Below are 19,609 nucleotides of genomic sequence, written 5' to 3' on the forward strand. Positions count from 1 at the left end.
TTTTCTAACATTGCTGCATATAAGTTAAACCTCTATTTAAAAAACAATCAACGGGGGGCGCCTGGGTGGCGCAGTCGGTTAAGCGTCCGACTTCAGCCAGGTCACGATCTCGCAGTCCGGGAGTTCGAGTCCCGCGTCAGGCTCTGGGCTGATGGCTCAGAGCCTGGAGCGTGTTTCCGATTCTATGTCTCCCTCTCTCTCTGCCCCTCCCCCGTTCATGCTCTGTCTCTCTCTGTCCCAAAAATAAATAAACCTTGAAAAAAAAAAAATTTTAAAAAACAATCAACGGGTGCGTGGGTGGCTGAGTCGGTTAAGCTTCCGACTCTTGATTTCAGCTCAGGTCATGATCTCTCAGTGTGTGTGTGTGTGTGTATATATATACACACACACATATACACACACACACATATATATGAATAAAACTGGTTTGTGGGAGTCCTGACCCCCAGCTCTGTGCCAACTGTCTTTCTGCTCTGCTTGGCACTGGGCCTTGCCCTGTGATCTTCCCAGATTCTACATGATGGCAGTCTAGACCCAAACAGCCAGGCCTGAAGGATGGCAAGACAGGAACCTGTGCTCCCTGTGTTCCTGCTCTTTGTCCTTCTGTCCTCATAGATGCAGGACTAATATTTACCTTGTGGAATGCAAACAGAAAATGGGGGAGGGATGGGAGTGGGGCTGGGTGAGGGGCAGGGTAGGGCCAGCAGTCACTCTAGGCCTGGCCCACGACAGATAGGAGGAGAGGGAGGGGCCCTGCTGAGGAGTCCCAAGGATTTGGGCTGGTCCCTGTTCTGGGGCCAGCAGCCGGTCCTAGGAGGTGAGAGGAAACAAACCAGAGGCCCAAAGGCCCTGGACCTGGCTCCTCCTCCCAAGCAGCCACTACTGGTGGCCACACCTCCTCAGCTCCCAGGCAGGAAAGTGGTTGAAAGGCTGGGGCAAGGAGAGCAGCTCTCATCTGGCCACACCCTTGTCTCTGGTTTCATTTATCTGTGTGTTGTGATTACATAAACCTCCCACAGGTTTATACATAATGCCTGCTGATTATTAAGCACTTATTACATTTCATGGGCATTACATTCATAATTGCCGTTAGTCCTGGTCTCCTTGTACAGATGCAGACATTGAGGCTCATGGAGATTAAAGCAACCATCACCATGTGTGAGGATTGGAAGGAGCCTCAGGAAGATCTGGTGTGCCCACTAGCCCCAGTTGGCCCATGTCTCCAGGAGGGAGGGGCTGGGCGACGGTGGGCACACTGACCTTTCCTTTGTGACTTCCTCTCAGACCATCTATCCCTGGTCCCAGGAGGGCCTGTCTTCCTGGATGGTGGGGGGTGGACTATCTCCACTAGTCCCATGGCCCTGACTTGGTGACCTCTCCCTCTTGGCTGATTTCTTCATGTTAGTTCAACATTAACCCAGAGGGGTCAGGACAAGCCCTCAGAGTTCCAGGAGCTGACACACTATGGCGCACATCCGAGGCCTGTGGTTACCTGGCTGCCTGGCCCTAGCTGCCCTGTGTAGCCTTGTGCACAGCCAGCATGGTAAGAGGGGCTTGGAGGTGGAACAGGCTGATAGCCTGGGATATGGGCCCATGGGCCAGGGTCTCCTGCCTTGACCGAGAACACAGGGCCAATCCCAGGTGGGTCTTAGCCTACAGCATACGGCTTAGGGAAGGAGTCGAGTGCTCAGGTCTGGATGTCCAGTGACTGCTCCCCTCCTTCAGGATGGGGAGTGGGGTGTCCAGTGAATGGAGAGGAGCTGGTAGGCTACTGATAGCAGCCTTTTGGGTCCTGCTGCTATCCCAGGCATCCCTTTCGGAAGCCAGCGGGGCAGGCCAGGCCCGCTTCCTGCCACCACAGAGGCCAAGACGGCCTGGCTCGCTGAGGCCGCTGTCCCACGCCCCTCCTCCTGCAGTGTTCCTGGCCCCTCAGCAAGCACTATCGCTGCTCCAGCGGGTCCGACGTGCCAACAGTGGCTTCCTGGAGGAAGTGCGCAAGGGCAACCTGGAGCGAGAGTGTGTGGAGGAGCTGTGCAGCTACGAGGAGGCCTTTGAGGCCCTGGAGTCTTCCTTTGCCACGGTGAAGGCCGGCTACGCGGCAGGGTGGGGGGTGGGCAAGGGCCGTCCAGGCGGGCCCAGCTCTGGGACCACAAATGAGGCAGCAAGGGACGTCTCAGCTCTTAAGCTGTTGGTAACTTCAGGTCCTCTTGGGCCCCATTTCACTGGGTTGTGGAGATGAGCGACCTCAGCCTTTCTTGGAGGGCTCAACACCCGGGCTTTGTCAAGATCTGGTGGCCTGGTGAGGCTCCAGATCATCAGGGGCTGCTCTGTCTTCATATGTCTGTCTGCACATGTGCACTGAGGTCTCTGGGGGCCCTGGCCCTGGCCCACATGGACTCTCAGCTCCAGCTCTTCTGCGGTGGGGCAGTGGCCTGTGGAGTGTGGGACTCTGGTGAGGCCTCGGGGTTCTGGGTGCTTGGTGCAGCCTTTCCCTTCCCCAGGGCTCTGCCTGGGCCCCACGTACCCCCCTTCTCCAGTCTAGCCCACCCATGGTTTTGGTTGTTTGGGGGAGGGACTCCCCTCTCCTCAAATACTCCTCTCCTTAGTGGGCTTGTGTTTCTGAAAACAAAAATAGGAAAACTACCACAAACCTCCCCAGAGCCTGCCCCCTGTGTGACCAGGGTGAGGGAAAGAAGAAGGTTTAAGGAGAAAATATAAAGTCTATTGAAAAACAAAATGAAACAAAACAGAATGTGCCACAACCTCATGCCAGCCCTTATTTTTCAGGATGTATTCTGGGCCAAGTACACAGGTGAGCACTGGGAAGGGCTTGCTCTTGGAAGGAAGTCCTGGGGACCCCAGTGAGAGGATGTTCTACTCTGGAGAATCTTCTGGTCATGCACCTATCCGTCCCTCCACCCATGCCTGTTTCCTCCCTCCCTCCCTCCCTCCCTCCCTCCCTTCCTTCCTTCCTTCCTTCCTTCCTTCCTTCCTTCCTTCCTTCCTTCCTTCTTACCATCTGCCTGTCCCTCTCTCTGATTTTGCATTTCATCTCACCCACCCTCTACTTGAGCCCATCCTGTCCCCACCCCAATCCCAAAAGTTCCTGGGTCTTTTCCAGCTTGTGAGTCAGTGAGGAAACCTCGAGACAAGCTCATGGAATGTCTGGAAGGTGAGGAGCTAATGTGCGGGTTGGGGGCAGGATGTGAGCAAGCAGCCTGGGAGAAGAGCGAGGTCGGGTGGGTTAAGGTTTGTGGCCCAGCAGTGGTGGCCTCTAGCACCTGACCTTGCCTTTCTGTTCCTGTGGTCAAGGATGTATCTTTCTTTACACCTGGCTCTGTACCCAGCAATGAATTAGATGATTAATGTTGGAGGAACAAATGAATGAATAGATAATGAATTCATATTTAAGGCCTATTCTCATCTGAGCCTCCGTCCATGCCAGTCCGTCTTCCCCAGGTTCCCAGGGCAGAGCTCTGATGATGTCACATTCGTTCTTCAGGACGTTGAGGGGTGCCCATTGCCCCCAGAATGAAGCACAGGCTTGTTAGCCTGGCAAACTTTGCAGGTCTGGCCTTAACCTTCCCTTCCAGCCTTATCTCCCATTGTACCAACCGTAGACCCAGACCCCCAGCTACTCCAACAGCAAGCACTTCTCTGTGCATGCCAAGATGTTTCTACTTCCTGGCCTTTGCTTTCATTGTCATCTTCCCCTGGAGCAACTGTCACCACTTACTGAAAACATTCCTATCCTTCAAGGACTAGTTCAAAGCCATCACCTTGCTAAGCCTGCAAGGAGCCTCCTCCCTCCTCCACAGCATTCTGAATACATCTTTTATATAACAACAGACCCTAGCTCTTAACAATAACTCTTTAACCATTGGCCTTTTATTTGTTAAAGAACTTATTCAACAGACATTTTACTAAGCCTCTGCTATGTACCAGGCACTATGTTGAATGCTGGGGATTTTAAGAGAGCCAAGGATCTCACAGTCTCATAGGGAAACAAAAATACAAAATATCAGTGTGATGGCCGGAAAAGCTCTATTCCGGGTGCCAAGACAATGCCAGGAGAAGGAACATTTAGTTTGCTGGCAGAATCAGGGACAGCCCCCCAGAAGAGGCAGAGTTCCACCTAAATTTGTGGGAAGCACTGATGAACCAACCAAAGAGCATTCCAAGGCAAAGGAAACAGCATGTGCAAAGGCCCTGATGCATGAGGAGCTAAGATAACAGGACAGGTAGACCAGGGCAAGATTAGAAGGACCTTGTTCACTTTGTCACCCTACTGGCCCTGAGGAGCCACTGATTATAAGCTCCACGAGGGCAGGCACCTACCCTGACTATGTCTTACTATTCACGATGTCCTTAGTACCTGGCACAGTGTCTGTCACATGGGCGTCACATGGTGGGTATTCAGTGAATTTTAGGTGAGCATTGTTAAATAGATTGGTGAACTGCTGGGTACAGAGGAGGTGGCTGAGGAAATGCAGGTTAACGGTTGTGGAGCAGAAGTAGTTTGGAGGAGGTAGACAGACAGAGCTTTGCTAAGTGGGAGAGGGGAAAGATCCTCAGGGTAAGAGATGTGGGCCGGGGTCTCTGCAGGTAACTGTGCTGAAGGTCTGGGTATGAATTACCGAGGGAATGTGAGCTTCACCCGGTCAGGCATCGAGTGCCAGCTATGGAGGAGTCGTTACCCACATAAGCCTGAGTGAGTGATGGGTAGGCCTGTCGCCCGCGGGGCTGAGCATATGGGGCTAGGAGACATTGGGCGGGGGTGGGGGTGGGGGGCATGGCCTCTGCTGAGCAATTCCCTATTCCAGAATCAACTATACCACCCATCCTGGGGCCGACCTGAAGGAGAATTTCTGCCGCAACCCAGATGGCAGCACCACTGGGCCCTGGTGCTATACTACGGACCCCACCGTGCGGAGGGAAGAGTGCAGCATCCCCATCTGTGGTGAGCTGGGGATGAGTAGGCAGCCCATGGCCAAGGCTCAGGTGCCTAGCAGCCTGGGACAGGAAGTGAGAGCCTGGCTACCTTTAGGCATGGGTTAGATATTTATAACATATTTGGGCCTGTGGGTCAGTGAAGTCAGCAGACCAGAGAGAGCTGACCTCACCTGCCTCCCCTGTCTTTGCTTCCTTATGACCCAGGCTGTGGCTCATTCCAAATATGCTTTCCTTCCTGCTTGAGGCTCTCTTCCCTTCAGGATGCCCTCCTTAACCATTTCAGTCCATGGGCCCTTTTCTGAGCACTACAGAGTGCTTTACGTCCAGCCCAGAATGATTCTGTTGTTATTCTTTTGCATGATGTGTCAGTTAGCTCTAGCCATAATAATGCTGCAAAAACCCACAAAATCACAACCAACCACAAAAGCTCAGGGGCTTACACCAATAAGCATTTATTTCTTATGTGTCTGAGGGTCAGCTTGGGTGCTGTGCTGATCTCAGCTGTGCTTGCCTGTGTCTGTGGTAGCCACTTATGCAGGCTGGGCTTGGCTGCTGGTTCGGCTTCAAACATTGGGTCCAGCTGAGCTTGGCTCCTTGGGTGGGTTGGATCCTGGTCTGCTTCACATTACTCATCCTGGGGCTGAGGCTGAAAGTCACCATCTCCTAAGATGACGGTAGAGGTACAAAACTGAATAGAAACACACAGTGTGTCTCAGGCCTAGACTCATAGCTGGGGTATCAGTCTGTCACATTCCATTGGCCAGGGTGAGCCACATGATCAAGGCCAAAGTCACCAGGTGGACAAGTACACCTTTGCCTATAAAATCACAGGGCAAAGGATGTGGGGCCAGGCAGGGGTAAAGAATTCGTCCACCAAATATGGATTGGTGTTCTTTGTCTTTCATGCATTCCTGTTGGACCCAATACTTGATCCTGGGACTTACAGCAAATTACTAGTCATGGTAACAAAAGCAGCTACCATTACACAAGCCTGCCCCCCGGCCCCACGTTGCAGGCATCCTCACTCAGCCCAGCTACTTTTCCTGCTGTGCCCCTATAAAAATAGAATCCTTCTTTAAATACTCCAGGCAGCCACTACCAACAGGTGGCAGATAGCCCAGGAGGTGAAACCTAGTTGCTATTTCTGGCCCATGTTGCACCCCACCCTTACAGTATGTATTTTGTTTAAATTTCTCAACACCCCTGCAAGAATGGCATTAGTCACCCCTTTGATAGGCAAGCAAAGTAAAGCTCAGAGAGGTCAAGGGACCTGAGATCACATAGGAAGAAGGTTGGAAGGCAGGGAGTCAAACCCTATGCGTCTGGCTCCACGTGTGGTTCCACCCACCCTGCTCCCCTGCCTCCCCACCCACCAGGCCAGGGGGGCGTCACTGTACAGCCGACCCCACGCTCCAGAAACTCCACGGTGAATCTGCCACCTCCATCGGACTCCTGCATCCCTGAGCGTGGCCGGTACTACCACGGTCGCCTGGCGGTGACCACACATGGGTCCCCCTGCCTGGCCTGGGACAGCAGTCAGGCCAAGGCCCTGAGCAAGAACCAGGACTTCAACCCTTTGGTGCCGCTGGAGGAGAACTTCTGCCGCAACCCGGACGGGGACGAGGAGGGCGTGTGGTGTTATGTTTCCGGGGGGCCTGGTGACTTCGAGTACTGCAACCTGGACTACTGCGGTGAGGCGGGGCCGGGGAGCCTGAGGCTGGGGGCGGAGCCTGAGGCTGTGGGCGGAGCCTGGGGGCGGAGCCGAGCAGCGCCTCTTCTGACTCAGGGCTGCCCCACCGCTAGGGGGCGCGGTCCGCGGCAGCGCCTCCTCCCGGCGGTAGGGCCGGTCTGGCCCCACGCGCAGCTGAACCCGCTCGGGCCCGACGCAGAGTTCCCGAGGCCGCGGTGTGCTGGGCTCTCAGCGTCTTGCCCAAGGGCCTCCGAGGCCGCCCGGGGAGGGGTGGGGGTTGGGGAGGCTGAAGAGGGGCTGCGCGCAGGCTGGCCCGGCCCCAGCCGTGCCTGCTCTCCGCAGAGGAGCCGTTGGAGGACGTGAGCGACGGGCTGGCCGAGGACCCGGACGCGCCCATCGAGGGACGCACCACGGCCGAGGAGTTCCAGACCTTCTTTAACGAGAAGACCTTCGGCGCCGGGGAGGCAGGTGAGGTGGTGGCGGCGGCGGGGGGAGAGGCGTGGGGCTCGGGGCACAGCTCGGTTCCTCACACCGGGCTTGCTGTGCAGACTGTGGGCTGCGGCCTCTGTTCGAGAAGAAGTCGTTGAAGGACAAAACAGAAGAGGAGCTTCTGGATTCCTACATCGACGGGCGCATCGTGGAGGGTTGGGACGCGGAGACTGGCATTGCACCCTGGTGCGTCGTGGGGACAGCCTGGGGGGGGGGTACACCCGCCGGGGCGCTCTTCCCTCACAGGCCTGGGCTTCCCAGCTCAGGACAGCTGACACTCCTCTGAGATTGGGGGTATTGCTTCTTACACGCAGAGGGTGAAGCTGAGGCCCAGAGAGCTTAAGGGGTCTGCCTACTTCAGTCTGTTTCTCTGACCCCAGAGCTATGCCAGGCTGTGCAAATTCTGGACCTGCAGAAGCTGGGGAGGGTGCAGATAGCAGGAGGCAGCCCCTTGGGGTCATGTGGAGGCTCCAGTTCTCAAGGGCAACCAGATCAAGCTGGGTTCTAGGCCTAGCAGGCAGCTCTGTCCAGTTGTTGTGTGTGTGTGTGTGTGTGTGTGTGTGTGTGTGTGTGTTTTAATGTTTATTTATTTTTGAGACAGAAACAGAGCATGAGTGTGGGAGGGGCAGAGAGAGAGGGAGATACAGAATCCGAAGCAGGCTCCAGGCTCTGAGCTTGAACTCACCAACCTCGAGATCAGGTGCAGAGAGATAATGACCTGAGCCAAAGTCGGACACTTAACCGACTGAGCCACTCAGGCACCCCTGTCCAGTTAGTTCTTAAACCTGGGACTTTTCTACTTTAGGGCAGGTGGAGAGGCAGCCCACCTAGCTCCTAATGCTGCCCACTCCCCCTCCCAGGCAGGTGATGCTTTTCCGGAAGAGTCCCCAGGAACTGCTGTGTGGGGCTAGCCTCATTAGTGACCGCTGGGTCCTCACCGCTGCCCACTGCCTCCTGTACCCGCCTTGGGACAAGAACTTCACCGAGAATGACCTTCTGGTGCGCATTGGCAAGCACTCCCGCACCAGGTACAGGATGGGGGCGCATGGATGTCTGCCAGGGCTCAGAGTCCTTCAGGGTGACGGTGAGGGGCTCTGGTGGCTCTGGGGCATGTGGGATATATCTGTACATGTCCCACAGTAGAAAACCCAGCAGTCTCTGCTGTGAGGTCCATTTGGCCATGTCTCAGCTGAGGTTTGGAGCTGGGGACAGAGAAACTAAGGCTTTGCAGAGAATGAAATCCTGGCCAGTCTCCAGCTCCCCTCCAGGCAGGCACCAGGATGCGGCCCAAGTGTAAGCTGTGAACAGAGACTGTTTGGACCAGGGCCTGCAGCCTACATTCCTCCCCCACCTGCCTGGACTCTTTGATTCCAAAGCCCTGAGCAGCTTCAGGCCGGAAGATGCTGCCAGGGCAGGAGCCAGTGCTCTCCCTTCACTGGTGGCCTGAGGGTGGCCCCTTTCCTGGACCCCGAGGGCAGGTGGTTTCTCTTCTCAGGGACTGGCTGCCCCCCACCAGGTGGCTTACAGCTTCTCTGTCTCCCTGTTGGGGTTTGCGCAGGTACGAACGAAGCATTGAAAAGATCTCCATGCTGGAAAAGATCTACATCCACCCCAGGTACAACTGGAGGGAAAACCTGGACCGCGACATTGCCCTGCTGAAGCTCAAGAAGCCCATCGCCTTCAGCAGCTACATCCACCCCGTGTGCCTGCCTGACAAGGACACAGTGGCCAGGTGGGGTTCAGGGGGTGGGGGGTCTCCGGGCTGGGTTCTGGGCCTGGGGGACACTGCAGCCTTGCAGAAGTTCCTTCCCCTTCCAGGCCTCGGGGGCTCAGAGTAAACCCAGAAGTTCTTTCTGCGCCGGTGTTTTAGATTCGGGTCTCCAAGGGAGTGTTGAGGCCAGGGGGCTCCTGGAGGGGCCAGTTCTCACAAGGTCCTTCTCCTTTCCCCAAAGACTGATCCAGACTGGATACAAAGGGCGGGTGACAGGCTGGGGCAACCTGAAGGAGACGTGGACGGCCAGTGTTGGTGAGGTGCAGCCCAGCGTCCTGCAGGTGGTGAACTTGCCACTTGTCGAGCAGCCGGTCTGCAGGGCGTCCACCAGGATCCGCATCACGGACAACATGTTCTGTGCTGGCAAGTCCCCCGGGCGCTTCTGGGCCTCAGGGTGGGGGGGACTGAGACATGTGAAGGGCACAGGCCTATTCCAATCCTGGATCTGGTCACTTACAAGCCAAATGGCTTCGGGCAAAGTTGCGTAACCTCTCGGAGGCTCAGTTTCTTCCTCTGTAAAATGGAGATGAAAGTCTCTATCCTGTAAGGTAGTGTGAGGGTTAGATTAGATTGTGTGTGTGTGTGTGTGTGTGTGTGATATTTATATTATAAACTACTAGGTGTGCTAGTCACTGGTTAAGTTGTTGATAGACGTAAGTCCACACAGCATGAGGCCGTGGGTGGAGGAAAAGCCATTTGTTCAGTCATTCAGCAAATATTTATTGAATGCCTATTGTGATCAATATTCTACAGTATACAACAAGGACCCAAGCACAATGCCTGTGTCCTCAGAGAGCTCCCTTCCTAGGAGAGAGTGTCCGTAAACAGATGTAGAATAGCAACCTCTGCTAGGAAGAAAAATCAAGCAGAGTAAGGGAGAGAGAGATGGGGACAGGGTAGGCTAAAGAGAGTGGTTGGTCAAGGCTGGAGAAGGTCTCTCTGAAAAGAGACTAGAAGAAGTGAAGAAGAGCCAGTCTAGGGGAAGTGCACTTCAGGGTGAGGGGAGAGTAGGTTCAAAGGCCCTGGGGTGGGAGTGTGCTTAGTGTGTCTGAGGAACAACAGGGAGGCTAGTGTGGCTGGAGTGCAGGAAACATAGGCAGGGCAGCAGTAGATGAGGGGAGGGAGGGAGGCAGGCATAGATGGGCACTTCTTTAAGGGCCTTGAAGGACTTTGGCTTTTATTGAGATAGGAAATTTTGGAGGGTTGGGGACAGGTGAATAGATGGTCTAACTTAATTAAAAATTTTTAGTTTAGGGGTGCTTGGCTGGCTTAGTTGGTGGAGCATGGGACTCTTGATCTCAGGGGTCATGAGTTCAAGCCCTACATTGGGCACAGAGCTTACTTTAAAAAAAAATTTTTTTTTTTTAGTGTGATTTCAGACTCATAGAAAAGTCACAAAAATAATTCAAAGAATTCCTGTATACTGTCATCAAGATTCTGTCCCCCACTTTGTGTGTGTATTTATAGACATATAAACACATATACACACACTGTTTGAGAGTAAATTATACATATGCCTTTTTACCCACATAGTTGAATAGATCCAAAAAACAAAGATGTTCTCTAACATAACAAGTACAATTGTTAAAATCAGGAAATTAATAATGATATAATACCATTATTTAATCTGTGCACCTTATTCAAGTGTTTTCCAGTTGTCCTACTTACTAATGTCTTCTAAGGCAAAGGGGGAAAAGGTTTTTCTCATCTGGATCCAATCCAGGGTCACACACCGTCTTTAGTTGTCAGTCTTTCTTCTTTGTCTTCCATGGCTTGGACATATTTGGCAAGTGCAGCCCAGTGAATCTCTAGCTTGGCTCTCAGTTCAGTTTATCTAAGGTTTTGGTTTCCTTGTGATCAGATTCAGGCTAAGCCATGCTGTGTCCTTCTAAGTCTGCTCCGTTAGCAGGCGTGTGATATCAATTTGTCCCATACCTGGTGAGATTAACTCTGACTTCTTGGTTAAGGTAGTGTCTGCATCTGGCCAGTTTCTCACTCTGAGGTTCTGCTAATAACTATCTTGTGGGGAGAAACTTTGACACTATGTATTCTGTTTCTCATCAAACCATTCTTCCAACTCTGGAGGGCTGCCTAATGGTAATTTTCTAATTCTGTCATTCCTTCTACATTTATTTGTTATTTCATTGTAAGGGAGCCCTCTCCTTTCTTTCATTCTGTCAGTGTGGACTCCTGGGTCTTTATTCTAAGGGCTATACTTTGCTACTATCATTATTTATTTTGATTTTCAAATTTGCCAAGTTTGGCCAGTGGGAGTCCCTTCACCCTGGCTTCTGTGACTTTTGATGTCCCTGTCATTCCTGAGTACTTTCTTACATTGGCAGAGCGAGATATTCCAGATTCAACCCACCTTCTTTCTAGTGGAGAACAGTGCTTAGAAACCAAGATCTGGGTGCTAGGTGTGCACATTGCTACTGAGATGTCATCGCTTCTATGTCCTCTCAGCAGACAGATCTAGAAAACGTGTGTATTATGCATACACTAACATCTAGATTGATTTTTCTTTCTATCATCTATCAGTTTCTCTATCTGAACCTGCCTACTGCAATCCAGCAGGATTAATTTTAGTTTCTCCCTTCCCATATTTGTAACTCTCTGTTGTAGGGAGAAATTTGACTCCTATTATTCATATGATACTAACTTATTTGATCAATACTAGAATACATTGTTTCAGAATCACCCATCCATCTCACGGCGAAAAACAATCCTACTAAGGATCAGCATTTCTTCACAGTGTTTCTGTCTTCGGCCTACAGATACATAGTTGAAATGCTGTGTTCAAAAGTAACTTGGGAGGTATCTGGGTGGTTCAGTTGGTTGAACGTCAGACTCTTGATTTTTGGCTCAGGTCAAGATCTCATAGTTTTTGGGATCGAGCCCTGCATTGGGCTCTATGTGGACAGCATGGAGCCAGCTTGGGATTCTCTCTCTCCCCCCCTTTGACTCTCTTCCTCTGCTCATGCTCTCTCTCTCTCAAGTAACATGGGTTAGTTTTTTCTGATCTTCTCTGTGTTTTTATTTAAAATACAGTTAGGCTTAGTTGTTTCTAATTGTATTCAACTTTGTTGAATCCCATCTTTGTCATTTTTATTTTTGGAGTATTAACATGCTTCTGAAACTCAGACAGTGACACTCCCCTTTCCCTTCTATCCTTTTACCCCCTTATCCTTTCCACTCCATTGCCATCCAGGCTGTTAGTCACCCCATAGCAGTAGTTTGTGTTTTTTTTTTTCTTCCTGTGTTTCTTTTAGCACAAATGAGCAGACACATATGTATTTTATTCCCCTGCTTTGTTTTAATTAAAAACAATTTTTTTATTGTATATTCATTTTTGAGAGAGAGAGAGCACGAGCAGGGAAGGGATAGAGAGAGAGGGAGACATGGAAACCCAAGCAGGATCCAGGCTCTGAGCTGTTAGCACAGAGCCCAATGTGGAGCTCGAACCCACAAACTGAGATCATGACCTGAGCTGAAGTCAGAGGCTCAACTGACTGAGCCACCCAAACACCCCTTTTTAAAATTAAAAAAAAAATGTTTATTTATTTTTGAGAGAGAAAGCGTGAGTGGGGACAGGGGCAGAGAGAGAGGGAGACACAGAATCTGAACCAGGCTTCAGGCTCTGAGCTGTCAGCACAGAGCCCGACGCGGGGCTGGAACTCATGAACTACGAGATCATGACCTGAGCCGGAGTTGGATGCTCAACCAACTAAGCCACCCAGGCGCCCCTTTTATTTCCCTCTTTTTACACACACCGTAGCATGCTGTAGATGTTCTTTTGTATTTTGCTTTTTTCACTTTTTACAAAAACTTTAAAAATTTTTTTAAAATTTTTATTGTTTATTTTTGAGAGAGAGGCAGAGCATGAGCATGGGAGGGGCAGAGAGAGAGGGAGACACAGAATCAAAAGCAAGCTCCAGGCGATGTGGGGCTTGAACCCATGAACTGTGAAATCATGACCTGAGCCGAAATCAAGAGTTGGATACTTAACCATTTTGAGAGAGAGAGAGAGCAGGAGAGGGGGAGGGAGAGAGTGAGAAAGAATTCCAAGCAGGCTCTGCACTGTCGATGCAGAGACTGATGTGGGGTTCAAACCCACAAACCGTGAGATTATAACCTGAGCTGAAATTAGGAGTCAGACGCTTAATGGACTGAGGCACCCTGGTACCCAGGCACCCTGCTTTTTTAGTTTATATATCCGGGAAATTCACTCCATATTGGTTATAGACTTTTTTTCCTTATTCCTTTTTTTTTTTTAATGTTTGTTTATTTTTGAGGTGGGGAGGGGCAGAGAGAGAGAGGGAGAGAAATCCCAAGCAGGCTCTACACCATCAGCACAGAGCCTGATGCAGGGCTCAAACTCACAAACTATGAGATCATGACCTGAGTTGAAATCAAGAGTCAGATGCTTAACTGACTGAGCTACCCAGGTGCCCCTTGTTTTCCTTATTCTTAAAAAAAAAAAAAAAAAAAAAAAAAAGCCACACCGTGTAGTCCATTATGTAGACGTACCATAGCTTATTCAACTGTTTCCTGTGTGGGGGCATTTAGATTGTTGTCAATATTTTGCAATTGAACATCTTTTCAGATGCTTGAGGACCATTTTTATAGTATTTTTTATGAATTATTCATGGTTTTTTGCCCATTTTTTTGTCCCTTTCCCATCAATTGTTGAGAGTTCTTCATGTATTGGCAGTATAGGCCTTTGTTTGTGATATATGTTGCAAATATTTTCTCCCAGTTCGGTTTTTAACGTTTATAACCTTTTACCGTTTCTTTAAAATTTTTTTTAATGTTTATTTATTTTTGAGACAGAGAAAGAGCATGAACGGGGGAGGGTCAGAGAGAGGGAGACACAGGCCCCAGGCTCCAAGCTGTCAGCACAGAGCCCGACGTGGGGCTCGAACTCACAGACCGTGAGATCATGACCTGAGCCAAAGTCGGGCGCTTAACCGACTGAGCCACCCAGGCGCCCCAACCTTTTACCATTTCTAATTAAAAATTTTCTTTAGGTAGCCAAAGGTATTAATATTTTCCTGCGTCTGGATTTTGATGGAGTTAGAAAAACTTTCCTTACATCCAGGTCATAGAGAAATTCACTCACGTTTTCTTCTAGTACTTAGTTTCATTTTTCTACACTTGGACCCCTGAGTCATTTGGAGTCTATTCTTGGGTATGATGCAAGGTATGGATCTAACTTCTCTTTGTCCAAATGGCTAACCAGCTGTCCCCACACCATTTATTAAAAATTCTATCTTTGCCCAGTGATTTGATTTTTTTTTTTTTTTTTTTTTTTAAGTAAGCTCTACACCCAGCGTGGGGCTTAAACGCACAACCCCAGGACCAGGAGTCATGTGCTCTACCAACTGAGCCAGCCAGGCGCCTCTGCCCCAGTGATTTGAGATGTCACACTTGTCACATACTAGGCTCTATTTGTGTTCAAATCTGTTTCTATTCAAAGACATTCTATTTGGTTCTCCTGGTCTGTTGTCTATTCTATTAAAGTACTGTCTTGTTTTAATTATAGAGACTTTAGCGTATGTTTTAATATCTGGTAGGGTTTGTTGTCTCCTGTTTTTCTTTTCCAGTGTTTTCCTGGCAATTCTTGCAGGTTTGTTTTTCTGTATGAACTTTGGTATCAATTTGTCTAGCTCCATTAAAAAAAAAAAGCCTATGGATATTTTTGTTGGGATTGTGTTAAATTTATAAATTAATTTAGGGAGAAGTGACATCTTTTTGATGTCATTCTTCTCAAGGACAAGAAATGTCTGCCCATTTGCTCAAGTCTATGTTGTATCTTTCTAGAGTACTGCAATCTATTATTTATTTATTTTTTTTACTCCTTAGCACCTTATTTTATATATTGTGTTTTAACATTTTTTTTAAAACGTTTATTTATTATCGAGAGACAGAGAGACACAGAGCGTGAGCAGGGGAGGGGTAGAGAGAGGGGCAGACATAGAATCCGAAGCAGGCTCCAGGCTCTGAGCTGTCAGCACAGAGCCCGACGCGGGGCTTGAACTCACGAACTGAGATCATGACATGAGCCGAAGTCGGATGCTTAACAGACTGAGCCACCCAGGTGCCCCTACATTTTATTTTTAAGTAATCTCTACACCCAGTGTGGGGCTCGAACTCGCAACCCCAAGACCAAGGGACACAGATTCTACTGACTAAGCCAGCCAGGTGCCCTCTTATTTAGGTCATTTATATCCTTACTTATTTTCAGTTCACTTGATCTTTTACTGAGTTTGTGTTAAATTCTATTAATGTATTTCTGTCTCGTTGCATTGTTTACAGTCTCTTTATAAATGTGGTTGTTGTGCTGTTTAGCACAGATAGTGGTAATTGTTATTTATTCATTATGAATTGTGGCTTTTTAGCATTAAAAGTGTACTACTTCCTTAAATTATTTTCAACTTCAGGATCACTGTTTCTTCCTCATTTTTTGTTTCCATTCACTTGATATACCTTTGTCCATCCCTCCAACTTTAGCCTCTATGAATCACTTTGTTTTGTCTCTTATATCTAGCATAGTTAGGTCCTGCTTTGTGAGTCAAATTAAAAATCATTTTTAGGGAGGGGCACCTGGTTGGCTCAGTCTGTTAAATGTCTGACTTGATTTTTTTTTATGTTTACTTATTTTTGAGACAGAGAGAGACAGAGCATGAATGGGGGAGGGTCAGAGAGAGGGAGACACAGAATCTGAAGCAGGCTCCAGGCTCTGAGCTGTCAGCACAGAGCCCGACGTGGGGCTCGAACTCATGGACTGCGAGATCATGACCTGAGCTGAAGTCGGATGCTCAACCGACTGAGCCACCCAGGAGCCCCTATCTGTCTGACTTGATTTTGGCTCAGGTCATGATCTCACCATTGTGAGATCGAGCCCCATATCAGGCTCTGTGCAGAGCCTGGAGCCTGCTTGGGATATTCTCTCTCTCTCTCTCTCTCTCTCTCTGTCCCTCCCCTGCTCACGCTCTTTCTCTCAAAATGAATAAACTTTAAAAAAAAAAGAGAGGAAGAATTAAAAGAAATCTTTTTCTTTTTTAAGTGAGTTAAGCCCATTCACATTTATCGATATGATTGAATTTGTATTTGTATTTTGTGATTATCACGTGTATTATGTTTCATTTGCTGTATTTTTTCCCATGTGATCTTTTCTTTGTGTTTTTAAATTTATATATTTATGAAGGTTTGCATTTTTGTTCTAGTGATTATCTTTGGGCTTCTACCTTTTTGAAATGCCTTTTGTTCCTTCTTTTCTTATATGACCTATTAATTCTTAACTCCCACCTGTTGACAACAATCAGTGAGTTTACTCTCCTCTTTCAGGATCTTTGATATTTTTAGCTTCATTTTTCTACTTGTCAGGACAGTTAATCAGCCCTTTTGCTAAAGCATTCATCTCTTGGATGAAGCAGGTTCTTCAACAACGGTTATGGTGGTAGAATTTCTTGAGTTTGTGTTTGTTAACTGTTTTTCTGTAGTCTCGACACCGGAAGCTCTGATTGGCTGTGTATAAAATCCGTGGCTTACGTTTTCCTTCCCTGAATTTTTAAAAGAAGTATAGCTTTGTTGTTGCTTACTTACTTTGTATGTTGGTTTTGAAAATCTGATGCTGGTGTCATTCTTTAGAACTTGTGAGGTATTTGGTCTTTTGTGCTTGGAGGCTTTGAGGGTTTTTTCCTTCATCTTTGAAGTTTTATTGGGATATGTCCCAGAGCTGAGTGTTTCAGGTCATTTTTGCCAGCTACCCCGTGTGGATCCTTTCAGTGTATACCTTTAATCTTATTTTATTTCTGTAAGTTTTCTTGGATTATATAATAAATATTAGTTTTGTTCCAAGGTCTTATTTTTCTTTTAAGGGACTCCGATTTCTTCTTTGGTCTGAGTTCCACTTCAGTCCCTTTCTTTGTGTTTCTTCCTACTGATTTGTCCATTTATTTAAAATTTTTGGATGTCTGATTCAAGGTATTTTGTTACATCCTACACTTTTGCTTGAGGAAATTTCATTCAGTTAGTTTTCCTCTGTTTCGTGGTTGTTTGGGGGGAGAATTTTTATTAGCCAAGGTGCTTTTTATTCTTATTTTTTGTTTCCCTAGTATCTTGGTATGGATCTCTTTAGTTGTCATCCGTTCATTTTGTAGATTTGGTGTCATTTACAAGGTTCCAATTCAGTTCTACCCACTTCTTTTATCTAGTAGATATTTACATTCTCCTCTCCACATAAGTGTTAATATTAGATGCCCATTAAATATACTAAATTGATTTGAAGCTTGGGTGTTTTCCGTATTCCGGTGATGATGATGGTGTGCGTGCGCACGCGTGCGTGAGATAGGGAAACTAGTTCAGGGGAGAGATGCCTGTGCTGTGACCAGGGATGGAGGCGGTGAGAACTAGCTGACCGGGATGCGTGCTGAAGACAGAGCCGTGATAAGGACTGGATGTGAGGGGTGAGGAAGTGAGGAGTCAAGGATGACCACAAAGGGTCAAGTGGACACTCGCCAGCTGTCTCTTCCAGAGGAGTGGAGGGAGCACGAGCTCTGCGCCTGAGCTCTACTCTTCTTTCTCAAGGTTACAAGCCCAATGAAGGGAAGCGAGGGGATGCCTGTGAAGGCGACAGCGGGGGACCCTTTGTCATGAAGGTAAGCATCACTGAAGGCCAGGAGCTGGTGGCTGGATCTTCTGAGGGTGCAGGGGGGTAAGGACGGACCCAGTTTTCAGGAGGAGTTGCCTGCCACTGCCTTGGACTTGACTCTGTTGGAATCCCCATGTCTCTTCCTCAGAGCCCCTTTAACAACCGCTGGTACCAAATGGGCATCGTCTCATGGGGCGAAGGCTGTGACAGGGATGGAAAATACGGCTTCTACACACACGTGTTCCGCCTGAAGAAGTGGATACGGAAGGTCATTGATCAGTCTGGAAGTTAGGGGGCCGTTCACCTTCTAGGCTCCTCGCTGCAAAATCACAGAAACCAAGTCGGAGGAATTATTTTTGTGCTTTGTTCCTAAAAGTATAGTTCTCAATAAAAGTGCCTGTCAACAAGCCTCAGCGCTCCCAGTGCCATTCGTGGGCAGCTCTGGAAGAGCCAGTCCGACTGGATGACAGGACTTAGCGGGTCCCCCAGTCCTAGAAGGGGGGGGGGGGCAGGTGATGGGGAGGTGGTGGCCTGAGAGTAGGAACACTGAAAATGTTCCGGACTTGGGGCCTTCGTGGGTTAGCTCATTTCGTGCTCGTAAGAGGTAGGTGAGGAAATCAACTAGGAGAAGCGTCTTGTCCAAGGTCACGTAGTTAAGAAGGGTCAGAGTTGGACTTGGAGCACAGAAGATACTGAAACCTGTGCTTTCAGTCGCTCTGCTGTCAGGGCTGTAAAGCGCTTGTCCCAGGACCAGAGAAGAGGTGGGAGGAAGACCGGAGCGATGAGGGGTGAGTAGGTACACCTTTCTCTTTACCTCCCGCTTTCCTCGGAAGTCCCTATGTGCTTCTGCACGTCATTAAAATGACATCAGATTAATGCCCCCAACAGGCTCAGTTATTTGAAGTGCCTTCATCTGAGAGTCTTGTGGGATATGGTGGTTCGGTGGGCCCCAGCGTCAGACTGTCTGGGTTCAGTGTTCTGGGGTAGGAAAGGGAGAACCACGGACAAGGCACTTGACTTCCGTGAGCCTGTTTCCTTACATAGAAGATGTACGAAATGACATTACTTGCCTCAGTAAGGTTTTGAGGAGTAATTTAGGTAACATGTATGGTGTACTTAGCCAAGTGCCCAGTACCTGGTAAGCTGTGCATAAATCACGGCCGCCTGTATGCTCACTCCTGCCTGGTGTGATCAAAGTTGCTCTGCCACTCCCCTCCTCTGGCCCCTGCAAATAGCACGTTGGTGGGGTTGTTGCTTCCTGGGATTTCTACTCACGTCATCGTTATCAGACCCGAGCAATTTGTTTCTCTACGAAATGGGACCTAGAGGGTGTATAAGTAGATTCAGAAAGGGTTTGGACGAATGTCCGAGTCCCAAGAGTCACAGCATGTTCTCGAAGGTTGCTCCTGGCAGAGGTCGTTGGTCTAGGGCGGAGCACGGCGGACGCACCACTGCCCTTCTGCGCGGCTCCGCCGAGTTTCCGGCTGCACCATGGCCCGCTGCCACTCCTGTTCGGTGCATCTGTGGCTGGGGAGTGAGGCACCACAGCCTGCAACAGGCACAACACTGAGTGTCAGCTGGCGTGAGATGCCGATCACTTGATACTTCTCTGGGGACTGTGCTGTGAAGTCTCATCCCTGAGCTCGTTGGGAGAAGAACATGGATGCCACCATGATCACCATTTGTGACCTAGAATCTTCAACTAAGATCTATAATGGTTTAGAGTGGGAAGGGACTGAAGGTAAGTACTTTTGTCCCCTTCCCTCTTTATTTTCCCTTCCCGTTTTTCAATACTTTCAGGAACAGAGAATTGGGACTGAGTTCCTTTGCCCTTGTTTGGTTCTGGTTGACCAGAAAGCAGGGGGAAAACTGGGAATTCAGTGAGTTTGCAGGACCTTGGCGGCCCAGAGCTTTTTTAAAATTTATTTTTTAACGTTTATTTTTGAGAGACCAAGACAGAGCGTGAGTGGGGGAGGGGCAGAGAGAGAGGGAGACAGAATCCCAGGCTGGCTCCAGGCTCTGAGCTGTCAGCACCGAGCCTGACGCTGGGCTT

General features: G+C 49.1%; 1 protein-coding gene across 1 annotated transcript; it reads left to right on the forward strand.

Annotated features, from left to right (window-relative positions):
• The first annotated feature begins 1,436 nt into the window (after positions 1 to 1,436).
• F2 (coagulation factor II, thrombin) lies at positions 1,437 to 17,965 on the forward strand. Its single transcript, XM_030333219.1, has 14 exons — positions 1,437 to 1,543; positions 1,917 to 2,080; positions 2,788 to 2,812; positions 3,122 to 3,172; positions 4,606 to 4,711; positions 4,824 to 4,960; positions 6,330 to 6,644; positions 6,986 to 7,111; positions 7,192 to 7,318; positions 7,993 to 8,160; positions 8,691 to 8,864; positions 9,085 to 9,266; positions 17,493 to 17,563; positions 17,705 to 17,965. Exons 1-14 carry the CDS (start codon positions 1,465 to 1,467, stop codon positions 17,846 to 17,848), a joined length of 1,869 nt encoding a protein of 622 aa, XP_030189079.1. The 5' UTR covers positions 1,437 to 1,464; the 3' UTR covers positions 17,849 to 17,965.
• The last annotated feature ends 1,644 nt before the right edge of the window (positions 17,966 to 19,609 follow it).

This window comes from Lynx canadensis, chromosome D1, assembly GCF_007474595.2.
Source record: "Lynx canadensis isolate LIC74 chromosome D1, mLynCan4.pri.v2, whole genome shotgun sequence".
Classification (NCBI taxonomy): Eukaryota; Metazoa; Chordata; class Mammalia; order Carnivora; family Felidae; genus Lynx; species Lynx canadensis.

Bases quoted from the DNA above. Each gene is read 5' to 3' on its own strand.
- F2 (XM_030333219.1), top strand. From the start codon at position 1,465: ATGGCGCACATCCGAGGCCTGTGGTTACCTGGCTGCCTGGCCCTAGCT. The intron at 2,081-2,787 runs GTGAAGGCCGGC...CTTATTTTTCAG, and splicing joins TGGAGTCTTCCTTTGCCACG to GATGTATTCTGGGCCAAGTA. The intron at 6,645-6,985 runs GTGAGGCGGGGC...TGCTCTCCGCAG, and splicing joins CTGCAACCTGGACTACTGCG to AGGAGCCGTTGGAGGACGTG.